This window comes from Amblyraja radiata, chromosome 22 (assembly GCF_010909765.2).
Source record: "Amblyraja radiata isolate CabotCenter1 chromosome 22, sAmbRad1.1.pri, whole genome shotgun sequence".
NCBI lineage: Eukaryota > Metazoa > Chordata > Chondrichthyes > Rajiformes > Rajidae > Amblyraja > Amblyraja radiata.
Genome location: NC_045977.1, coordinates 39,184,279 through 39,196,780, shown reverse-complemented (window position 1 = coordinate 39,196,780; position 12,502 = coordinate 39,184,279). Strand labels below are relative to the sequence as shown.

At 43.7% G+C, this 12,502-nt stretch overlaps 1 protein-coding gene across 2 annotated transcripts in view; it reads right to left on the bottom strand.

Moving 5' to 3' along the window:
- The window catches only part of radil (Rap associating with DIL domain), a 46,434-nt gene extending 34,541 nt beyond the window's left edge, over window positions 1–11,893 (bottom strand). Inside the window, exons 1-2 of one of the 2 annotated variants that reach the window (XM_033041125.1) lie at window positions 11,732–11,893; window positions 3,290–3,846 (exon numbers count right to left, since the gene is read on the bottom strand). In XM_033041125.1, coding sequence (XP_032897016.1) covers window positions 3,290–3,846; window positions 11,732–11,736 — 562 coding nt within the window. In that variant the 5' untranslated portion in view covers window positions 11,737–11,893. The remainder of the gene's footprint in view (window positions 1–3,289; window positions 3,847–11,731) is intronic. The other variant, XM_033041126.1, reaches the window with a different exon arrangement.
- Window positions 11,894–12,502: the final 609 nt, after the last annotated feature.

Here is a 12,502-nt window from a genome sequence, read left to right as displayed (position 1 = left end):
TTGCTACCCAGTGTTGAATGTTTCTGGCATTTATGTTTTTAATTTCAGATTTCCATCATCTGATTTTCAATATCCATACACTGGAAAAGTGTTAGTTCTGGCTGTGTGGCTCCTGATCAGTAATACACACTCCAAATTGGTACCGGTCAAGATTTCAAACTCACGAATAATTACTAACCTGGTTTACTCTGACTTGCATCATTACTGGAATAAATTTTGCTGAGAACACTAGCACAAAATGATTCAACTACTGGTTATAGACTGGTTATATAGCCAATTGCAAATTGTAAAATTTGCAAAACTGCTGACTACATGATATACTTGTAAAGCACTTTATCTTAATTAAATGACAAGTCTTTATTTTTAAATGCATCGGTTCATTAAATGCAACCCACAATTCTAAAGAACACAGAACAGCGCAAGAACTGGCCCTTCAGCCGACAATTATACCAAATAAACTGCAATCTTCCTGGACATGTTCCATATCCCTCAATTCCCTGCCTGCTCATGTCTGTTGAAATTCCTCTTGAACATTGCAACTATATCTGCTTCCACCACTTACCCAGCAGCATGTTGCAGGTATCTACCACTTAATGAGTAAAAAACTCCTTTAAACTTTCCTCCTCTCACCTGGAAGCCATGTCATCTGATACTCTACATTTCACACCCTATGAAAAAGACTTTCTACCTTATGTCTCTCGTAATCTTATAAACTTCATCCCACCGCCTCTGACGTTCCAGAGAAAACAATCTAAGTTTGTCTAACCTCTTCTGATAGCTAATTCTCTTCAATCTAGGCAACATCACAATGGACCTACTCAGTACCTTGTCCAAAGCCTCGACATCCTTCCTGTAATGTGGCGTCAGACCACCATCGTGGAGAATATCAAGTTTACAGAATGTGCCCCATCAGAATATCTCCTGGCCAATAATCCATTACACAGAGACCTACATGTTCCTTTTTGCATAAACACCAACACATATCCTTCCTCCGCTCGGCAAGCACTGCTCTGTATCTACAGATAATATACGAATACTTAGCTTTGGTCACGATTGGTGTAAATGACAATTTGTTAAGGTTAATAAATACGATACTGACGGAAATATGATAAGTTAAAATCATGAGCGGCAAATATCTCACATACCAACTTTACCAAAACTGGCAGTATTTCAGCAACTAAAACACATACAAAAATGGAACTAAACAGTAAATTGCAGCTGAAAAAACATCGTTGTCACAGATGTCCCCAAGATCTATTTTCTTTCTCCATGCGTAATTCTGTACATTTAAGAAACAAAATGACAAGTAACCTTTACTAACCAAAGCTTGTTCCACGCTTCAGGAAATGGCACAGTTCTTCCAGTAAAATATTCACAAAGGTCTGAACAAAACCTTTAGCACGACATGATACCGGGAACAGTTTGAAATTGGTCTCATCGTTTACCAGCGGTTTGCTGGTTTCATGTGGAAGGTTTTATATCCTTTCGAAGTCTCAGGGACTGTCTCGGTTCATTTAATAAGTGCCTGGAATTCACAACCCAGAACTCCCTTCTGTTTATGCAGATTTTCCAATGAAAACAGATATTCCATACATGTACAAGACACCAAGGGACCAATAACATATTAAAGTTACTCATGCATTATTTTTTAAGCACATAATTTTTAACATTGCTTTCAATTCATGGCTCATTGAGCTTTACAATATTATCCTATGGTTATTGTAATGTTGATGAGCTATACTTGTTGCAGGACTGTTGGTTCAGAAGCAGCAGCAGAAATTATATTTATAAACCAACTGTGTGGGATTTTCATCCACTTGCATTCCTTTATTTCCCCGAGGGATATATTTGTCCGCATAGAACAAAAGATGTAGGATTTCTGAAGCACAACCCTTCGGATATTGGGAAAATAGAGATGGAGTCAGAGAGCAGTGGAGCAGCACAGGGAGACTCGTGGGCAAAGAAAGGGCAGCTGAAACACTAAAGGGATAGGTTTGCGTAGAAATCCTGGCTCTTTTTTTGGCACGTGAAGAGATCATGGTATTGTTCGCCCAATTCAACTGAGATTGCAGTTTTACTTTGTAATTCCTCTGTAATGGCGCAGGGAAGGTTTGATTTTACTCAGCAATGCTTCCATTATTAGGGAAGCAGATTGGGTGCCAATGTTTTCTGTTTTAATTTCACCCAGCTGTCCATTCACAGCATTAAAAGACATCTTCTACTATCGCAAGGGTTCCCAACCTGGGGTAAATTTACCACCTATCCAGGGGGTAAAAGTGCTGATTCTGGATTTTTGTACATTTTTTTTTCTCATTGATTGACTGTGTTTGGTTCTGGCATTAGTTGTTCATAAATAAGTGAAATAACTTTGTTATGTGCTATTAAAATTGCCAGGGGTAAAAGGGACAAAAAACAATTGGGAACCCCTGTTCTATAGCAACACACCAGAGCAACGACAGTAACTGCAGGCAAGGGGAGGAATTCCCTTCCCCACTTATCATGCAAACCACCCCTAGACCAAAGATAGACAGTATCTCAGGAGTGAAGGAAATGGGGAGAGAAATTTTCATATCTCTAGTTTCCCTCTCCCCTGACTCTCAGTCGGAAGTAGGGTCTCAGTCTGATATGTCACCCATTCCTTCTCTCCAGAAATGCTGCGTGTCCCACTGAGTTACTCCAGCATTTTGTCTCTATCCTCAGTGTAAACCAGCACAAGCAGTTAATCCCTACACATCCCTAAGACCAACTTCCCCAAACCAACCTCCCTTCCATTGACTTCATCTACACTTCACGCTGCCTCGGCAAGGACACCAGCATAATCAAGGACCAGTCTCATCCCAGTCACTCCCTATTCTCCCCTCTCCAATCAGGCAAGAGGTACAGAAGTGTGTTAACGCACACCTCCAGATTCAGGGACAGTTTATTCCCAGCTGTTAGCGTCCTATTATCAATTAGAGAGTAGTCCTGAGCTGCCATTTATCTAATTGAAGACCATCTTTAATCAGACTTTACCTTGCACGAAACATTATTCCCTTTATCCTGTACCAATACACTGTGGACGGCTTGATTGTAACCATGTACAGTCTTTCTGCTGACTGGACAGCATGCAACAAAAAGTTTTTCACTGTACCTCGGACAATAAACTCAACTTCCTCTTCATGGCGACACACCAGATCATGAACAGGAAGATGAGATTAGTTTAACTTGGCATTATTATTTGCCGCAAACATTGTGGGCTGAAGGGTCAATTCCGGTGCTGTACTGTACTGTTATCTGTTCTATGCTGTACCTGCAGTTGTTGTGTCTTTCTCCTTGGAAGCCATTTCCTCCACCTCAGACTGCCTGCGGAGCTCAAATCTTCTGGCAAACCCCTCCTTAGGCTTCCAAAGATCCTGAAGGAGAAGTGGTTTCTCATTGTCCCCCAGTGGTCGGAGGCACTCCGTTCGCCAGCGTTTGTCCAGCCCCTCAAACCTCCCAATGACATCACAGAGCAGGTACTCTCTGGCAGACGTCTTACTCACAGAGTACCGCTCCAGGGCTTCTTTGACCAACTCCTGGGCACTAGAGCGTGGTGTGGCAAGGACACTTTTGTAGTTCGCGCCATTGCAGATATCGTTGCCAAATATCTTAAGTATGCCCGGCGCAGAAAGCTGGATTGAGAGCTCAGAAGGATCATCTAAAATGTCAACCGGGATGTCGGCTGTCGACCTTCGTTCACGATAACTTAGCTTCCGGGATAGAACCTGTGTGAAGGATCGCCGCTGCCTTTTCAGTTTGCCCTTTGATGGCTGGGACATATTTGTTGTCAATTCATTAAACATGTTGTCAGATAAATGTGATCTGAAACTTGGAAAAAAAGAATTAATTGATAAGCTGGCACAGCAACCTTACCGGTAGCAAATTAGTTTTTTTTTAAAATCTGTTCCTAATCGCTTTATTTAAACCGCGCCTAAATACTTTACATATTTTCCTACACCTTCATTTCCCCAAAATGTAGAGATTAAATTTGAAGCTCATCTACAACTTTTGGCTCCTCTTTTACAATCAGTTAAAAACAGTTTACAATCTATAAAAGGCATAGGCCAAGGGGGGGGGGTCTAATAATGTGCTTATTGACAAGATGCTCAAAGACATGTCCTTCAACGTGGCCTGAATGTTAGGAACTAAGAGCCAGTGGTCAAATAATATGCAAGGATGATTAACTTAAAAAAATACAGTAAGTGAGCTGTCCAAAATGTGATTAGAGCACAGTGGTGCAGCAGTTGAGTTGTCTCACAGCGCGTGAGACCCAGGTTCAATCCTGACCACAGGTGCTGTCTGTACGGAGTTTGTACTTTCTCCCTCCCCTATGTGACCACACGGGTTTTCTCAAGGTGCTCCGGTTGCCTCCCACATGCCAAAGACCTACAGGCTTGTAGTTTAATTGGCTTTGGTAAAATTGTAAATTGTCTGTGTGTGTAGGATAGTGCTAGTGTATGGGGTGATCGCTGGTTGGCCAGACTTGGTGGGCTGAAGGGCCTGCTTCTGCACTATATCTCTAAAGATTAAACCAATACAGTTAGAGAGTGTTCATCTTAAATAGTGCTTTAGGGGAGAAGGAATAAATAATTGTCCCACATCCGATCATGTCCACACACATACTGCCACACTTAAATACTGCCACACAGACATGTACAGAGGCAATTGCAGTGTTCCTTTCATATTAAATAAAAGCATTATTATTGTCTTTCAGGCATAGATTGCCCTTAACCATGAGCTAGACAGCAGATAGTTGGGGTTCCACCTTAGGTTCACAGTCTAACATGGCAAGCTGAAGGTAATATTTCTCCTTATGTGCCCTGGGGCAGCTGAACTCAAAACCCAAGAAATCACAGAGGTGGCCATGAATTTACCTGCTACACAATGATCTTACAGCCTCCCATCAGCCTGCTCTCTCTTCTTGAAATGGATGCTCCGTCTCAGTTTATCTGCATGCACGCTGGCCGCAGCCCTCCAAGGAAGTGCACCAGAGTAGAGCCATTTAACATAGCACAGCCTGTTAGACAGATGGCCAAGAGTTTGGAGCAGTTATTCCCAGCTTTCCACAGGAGGTTGTTCAGAGGTGCAAAAGCAACACTTGCACTCCAGATGTGACATGCACATCTGCTGTAGTTGGCACCAATATTATTTATTTATTTATTTATTTATTTATTCCGAACAAGTAAAGACATTAACGACATTAATATTAACAAAATCGAAATTATCAAACAATTGGACATTACAATCAATATTTACAAAGCAATGAGAAGAACAAAATCAAAGTTCCAATGTCCAACCGTGTGTCTGTACAAGCTCGAAAAGGAGTGAGAAGAAGAATAACTTATTAAATCTCACCCCTTTTCCCCAACACTTCTACCATATTTAAAAATCAATTCATTACTAATAATAATACTACCTTAGGCAATTTCCCGTAATACCTACAGACATTACAGTGGTATATTGATTTATCTAACTTCAAGTAACCCTTGCTTTCCCTCTCACTCTGTCCCGGCCCATTCCTAGTTCTCCGATTAGTTCTACTGTCCTCCTGATTAGACATACGCGTCACCTTCTCCTCAGCTAACAATGAACCATTATACATTTCCTTATCATCGTAGGCTTTGATCTGTCCTTTTTTTGCACCTAACCCTTCCATATCTCTAAGTCTCCATCTCCTCTGACTCTCAATCTGAAGAAAGATCTCGACCTAAAACGTCACCCATTCCTTTTCTCTAGAGATGCTGCCTCTCCTGCTGAGTTACTCCAGCATTTTGTGTCTATCTTCAGTGTAAACCAGCATCTGCAGTTTCTTCCTACCCATTTCAACATTACAGCAAATTTCAGATTGCATGGCCAATCCAGCACTGATCCCAGTCACTGCCTAAATCCCAGTCAGTCTGAAGAAGGGTCTCGACCCGAAACGTCGCCTATTTCCTTCGCTCCATAGATGCTGCCTCACCCGCTGAGTTTCTCCAGCATTTTTGTCTACCAGTCACTGCCAATGTAACTATGTTGTTAACAAAAGCACTTCAAAATCTTTTGCAAATAATTTATGACCAAGATGATAACATGATATATAGACACACTGAACTTTTATCTCCCGTTCTGTATTATGCTTACAATATTCTGTTGTGCTGCAGCAAGTAAGAATTTAATTGTCCTATCTGGGACACATGACAATAAAACCCTCTTGACTCTTAAGGTTTCAGTAAACATCAGCCCATCTTTGATACAATAAAACAACTCCACTCCAAAGACATACAGGTATGTAGGTTAATTGGCTTGGTGTATGTGTAAATTGTCCCTTGTGTGTGTAGGATAGTGTTAATGTGCAGGGATTGCTGGTCGGCACGGACTCGGACTAAACTAAACTGTGTGATTAACAATCCTAACCCAAGCAAAAGCTGCCATCTTCCAAACAAAAATGTAGTTGATAAAGAAATTAAAACACTGTATTTGTGCAAACCATCAGAAAACTAAGCCACAACTTGAAATAAAATTGGAGCAGTATTCACAAGAATAGAAATTTAGGTCACTTAATTTTGAAAGTGTAGAGGCTTCCGTTAGGTAGTGGCTCACTCTCGGGAGGGTTCTTTCTTGTACTTTTTTCAGCTCTAAATTCTCCTGTTGTACCATCTTCATTGTCACATTTTTCTGGATAATTTTTGCCCTGATGTAATTTAAAATTAGCATTGTAGAGAATGCGCCTTGAAGTCAAATTTGCTTCCCCCTTCCCTTGCATATATGGGTACAAAATTAAAAACCTCAGTGTGTGTGTGTGTGTATACACGGGCGCGCACACACAATATATACTGATTATTTTTCATTTATTATATTGTTTACAGAGTACTATGTTTACATATATGTTGTGTTGCTGAAAGTAAGGATTTCATTATATGTACAGTGCCTTCCATAATGTTTGGGACAAAGACCCATCATTTATTTATTTGCCTCTGCACTCCACAATTTGAAATTTGTAATAGAAAAAAAAACACATGTGGTTAAAGTGCACATTGCAGGTTTTAATAAAGGCCATTTTTATACATTTTGGTTTCACCATGTAGAAATTACAGCTGTGTTTATACATAGTCCCCCCATTTCAGGGCACCACATTGTTTGGGACACAGCAATGTCATGTAAATTAAAGTAGTCATGTTTAGTATTTTGTTGCATATCCTTTGCATGCAATGACTGCTTGAAGTCAGCGATTCATGGACATCACCAGTTGCTGGTTGTCTTCTCTGGTGATGCTCGACCAGGCCTGGATTGCAGCCATCTTTAGCTTATGCTTGTTTTAGAAACATAGAAAATAGGTGCAGGAGGAGGCCCTTCGAGCCAGCACCGCCATTCATTGTGATCATAGCTGATCGTCCCCTATCAATAACCCGTGCTTGGGGGCTAGTCTCCTTCCGTTTTCTCTCCAGCATATAAAAAGCATGCTCAATTGGGTTCAGATCGGGTGATTGACTTGGCCACTGAAGAATTGACCATTTTTAGCTTTGAAAAACTCCTTTGTTGTTTTAGCAGTATGTTTGGAATCATTGTCTTGCTGTAGAATGAACCCGCCGACCAATGAGTTTTGAGGCATTTGTTTGAACTTTAGCAGATAGGACGTGTCTATACACTTCAGAATTCATTATGCTACTGCCATCAGCAGTTGTATCATCAATGAAGATAAGTGTGCCAGTACCTTCAACAGCCATACATGCCAGGCCATAACACCCCCACCACCGTGTTTCACAGATGAGGTGGTATGCTTTGGATCTTGGGCAGTTCCTTCTCTCCACCATACTTTGCTCTTGCCATCACTCTGATTTAAGTTAATCAATACAATACAATACAATACAATACGGTTTATTTGTCACATTGCACATAAGTGCAAGTGAAATGTGTAAAGTGCAAGTCTCATCTGTCCACAAGACCTTTTCCCAGAACTGTTGTTGCTCTTAAGTACTTCTTGGCAAACTGTAACCCGGCCATCTTATTTTTGCTGCTAACCAGTGGTTTACATCTTGCAGTGTAGCCTCTGTATTTCTGTTCATGAAGTCTTCTGCGGATAGTGGTCATTGACAAATCTACACCCGAAGAGTGTTTCTAATCTGTCAGACAGGTGTTTGGGGATTTTTCTTTATTATGGAGAGAATACTTCTGTCATCAGCTGTGGAGGTCTTCCTTGGCCTGTCTGTCCCTTTGCGATTAATAAGCTCACCAGTGCTCTTCCTTTCCTAATGATGTTCTAAATAGTTAATTTTGGTAAGCCTAAGGTTTGGCTGATGTCTCTAACAGTTTTATTCTTGTTTCTCAGTCTCATAATGGCTTCTTTGACTTTCATTGGCACAACTTTGGTCCTCATGTTGATAAACAGTAATAAAAGTTCCCAAATGTGGTGGAAAGATTGGTGGAAAGACTAGGTGCCGAGAGCTTTCTTATTTTTGCATTAAGAAGGCAATTAAACACACCGTAGCAATTACAAATGCCTGTGAAGCCATGTGTCCCAAACATTATGGTGCCCTGAAATGGGGGGGACTATGTATAAACACTGTAATTTATACATGGTGAAACCAAAATGCATAAAAATGGCCTTTAATAAAATCTGACAATGTGCACTTTAACCACATGTGATTTTTTTTTCTGTTTATAAATCTCAAATTATGGCGTACAGAGGCAAATAAATAAATGATGTGTCTTTGGCCCAAACATTATGGGGGGCACGGTATATGCATACATATACACACTTATATATTCATACATATATACATACGCATAAAACAAACAGACACTAAGTGTAAAAAGACAAAACCAAGTCTGTTGTTCAGAGCTTATTTGGTGATTGGAATGTTTAACCTAACTGTCACTGTATGTCGTTGTCACTTTCGGGCAGAGCACCAAGGCAAATTCCTTGTATGTGAATACTTGGCCAATAAACGTATTCATTCATTAATAGCCTGATGGCTGTAGGGAAGAAGCTGGTTTATATAAAAGGCACAAAATGCTGGAGTAAACTGGAGCATATCGTTGCGTCGCAACTTCATTCCCACCTCCTTGCGTATAACCTACTTGAACCCCTCCAATCTGGCTTTCGCCCCCTCCATAGCACAGAAACTGCTCTCCTCAAAGTCCTCAACGACCTCCTCACCTCTGCTGACACTGGTTCCCTCAACATCCTCATCCTCCTCGACCTGAGCGCAGCCTTCGATACAGTGAACCATAACATCCTGCTCACCAGACTCAAAGACCTTGGCATTGAAGGCTCTGCACTCAGCTGGCTCAGTTCCTACCTTTCCAACAGATCCCACTTCATCTCTCTCCACAACCACACCTCTGCTACAGCCGCAGTCACTCAAGGCGTTCCCCAAGGCTCCGTACTCGGCCCCCTCCTCTTCATCATCTACATCCTCCCCCTTGGTCAGATACTCCGCCACTTCAATCTGGACTTCCACTGTTACGCTGATGACACCCAGATTTACCTTGGCACCAAATCCCCCCACAACCCCCCCCCCCCCCCTCTCCCATATCAACTCCTGTTTGTCAGCTATAAAAACCTGGATGCAACATAATTTCCTCAAACTCAACAGCGATAAGACAGAATTCCTCCTCATAGGCTCCAAAGCCACACTCAGCAAAATCAATAACCCCACTCTCACCATCGACGGCACCACTGTCTCCCCATCTCCCCAAGCCCGCAACCTTGGCGTGATCTTTGATTCCACCCTCTCCCTTGAGCCTCACATCCGCCATGTCATTAAAACCTCCTTCTTTCATCTCCGCAACATCGCCAAACTCAGACCCTCTCTCACACCGCCCGCTGCTGAAAGACTCATCCATGCCTTCATCTCCTCCCGACTGGACTATTGCAACTCACTTCTCCTTGGCATCAGCTCCACCTACATCAACCGACTCCAACTGGTCCAGAACGCAGCCGCCCGACTCATCACCCATACCAAATCCTGGCATTACATCACTCCAGTCCTCAAACAACTTCACTGGCTTCCCATCTCCCACCGGATCACCTACAAAATCCTGATCCTCACCTACAAAGCCCTCCACCATCTGGCCCCCCCATATCTCATTGACCTCCTCTCCCCCTACCAACCCTCACGGTCCCTCAGATCCACATCAGCCGGTCTCCTCTCCATCCACAAGTCCAACCTCCACAGTTTTGGGGACAGAGCCTTCTCCAGGGCAGCTCCCAGGCTCTGGAACTCCCTCCCCCAATTGATCCGCAATTCCGTGTCCCTCACCATCTTCCAGTCCCGCCTCAAGACCCATCTCTTCACCTCTACCTATCCTTAGCCCCACGTTCCCGTCCCTTTTCATCTGTGCATTAATTGCCTCATACTGTGTTTTGTATTGAATTCTGTCTTTACTTTGTGTACTAGTCATGTCTCTACTATTTATATCATTCCCCTTACATGTTTTTGCTCTACATGCTCAATTTTTGTAAGGTGTCCTTGAGACTCTTGAAAGGCGCCCATAAATAAAATTTATTATTATTATTATTCCTTCTCTCCAGAGATGCTGCCTGACCCACTGAGTTACTCCAGCACTTTGTGTCTATCTGCAGAGATGCTGCCTGTCCCGTTGAGTTACGCCAGCATTTTATGTCTGTCTGCAGAGATGCTGCCTGTCCTGCTGAGGAGGGCTGAGTTACTTCAGCACTTTGTGTCTGTCTTCGGTGTAAACCAGCATCTGCAGTTCCTTCCTACAGACTTCCTCCACTCTCTGCTCAAGCTTATTTTAACGCAAAAAGCAAAACACACTGAGTGCTGGAGTAACTCAGTGGGCCAGGCAGCATCTCTGGAGAGATGGAGCGGGATGCATCCAGATATGCTGCCCGTCCCGCTGAATTGCTCCAGCATTTTGTACCTGTCTGCTCCACTGAATGACTCCAGCATCTTGTGTTTAAGAAGGAACTGCAGATGCTGGAAAAATCGAAGGTGGACAAAAGTGCTGGAGAAACTCAGCGGGTGCGGCAGCATCTATGGAGCGAAGGAAATAGGCAACGTTTCGTCCCGAAACGTTGCCTATTTCCTTCGCTCCATAGATGCTGCTGCACCCGCGGAGTTTCTCCAGCACTTTTGTCCAAAGATCTTATAGCAGAGCTCCGCTGTAGGATCTTTGCTTTTGTCTACCTTCGATTTGGTGTGCGTGTGTGTGTCTGTCTGTCTGTCTGCAGAGAGTGGTGGCGCGCGTGCCCGCGGGTCGGGAGCGCGCACCGTCTCCCATAGCAACGGGCCCAAGCCGGGCCTCTCCCGGGCCTCACACACACCCCTCTCTCCCCTTTGTTATTCCCCCTTCATGGTGTGTGTGTGTGTGTGATTCATCTCACTGTCAACTCGCCCTTTTTTCTGGTTTGTTATGTAGTTTACAGAGCACCGTGTTACTTTACACGTGCTGCGGCGCTGCTGCCAGGAGAACCACAACTGTTCTATATCTGGGGCATTATTTATTGACCAGACTTCACTCTGACCCGACCTAGTTTTATTTTTTCTTCCCTCACGTTTGTCGCTTTTAAAATTATTTTTGCATCTCTATTTGTTGCATTGGGGGAATCTCCTCCAACTAAAATAAATAAACTATAGGCTGACTGCAGTGCATTTATTATTATTATTATTATTATTATTATACCCCATTCATTCAAACACACAAGCGCTCTCTCCCCCCCCTACACACACAGCCACACTGTGCCTTCTTCACAAAGCCATTCACTCACCTCATTATTTGCCTCTTGCTCCTTCTCCTCCAGGATATGTGTGGAGACGTGCCATCGCCCTCGCTTCATTCACCTCTCTATCTCCTCGCTGTCCAGGTGGCCGAGTGATCATCCCGCCCCCGAGCGCTCACGGAAAGAGCCGAGCGGGCCTTCGTCCACCTCCACCTCCTCCTCCCCGCTCCACCTGTTCCCGGCGGGGGGGGCGCTCACGCTCACGGAAAGAGCCGAGCCGAGCGCCGACACTCGCCCTCTGCCGTCCGCTCCACCTGTTCCCGGAAAGAGCCGAGCGGCCGCCTTCCCCCCCCCCCCCCCCCGAGTGTTGACGGCAACCCTCGAACCAAGGAGCTGCCGAGCCGCAGCCTCACGCCAGTGTTGCCACCTGCTGGTAGGAACGGTACCTGGCAGCAATTTGCCTCGAGAGGCCCTTCAGCCCATCACGAACCATTCCCATCGTTAGTTCAATGGTTCGATGCTTCTTTATTCTCACGTGTAGCTTGGGGGGGGGGGGGGTAATCCCATCGTTTTCCTTTCAATTGTTTATCTGATTATCTTTTATTGAAATTAACTTGCAATTTTTAGTTGATATGAGTAACCCAGCGGGTCAGGCAGCTTCTCCAAAGTACATGGAAAGGTGATGTTTTGGGAACGTTTTGGGAACATGACCCGAAAAGTCACCTATCCAGAGATGCTGCCTGGCTCCACTGATCTACTCTGCCACTTTGTGTCTTTTTCCCCCGGAGTTTGAATGTACGCTTCAGTAACTCAAAGGAG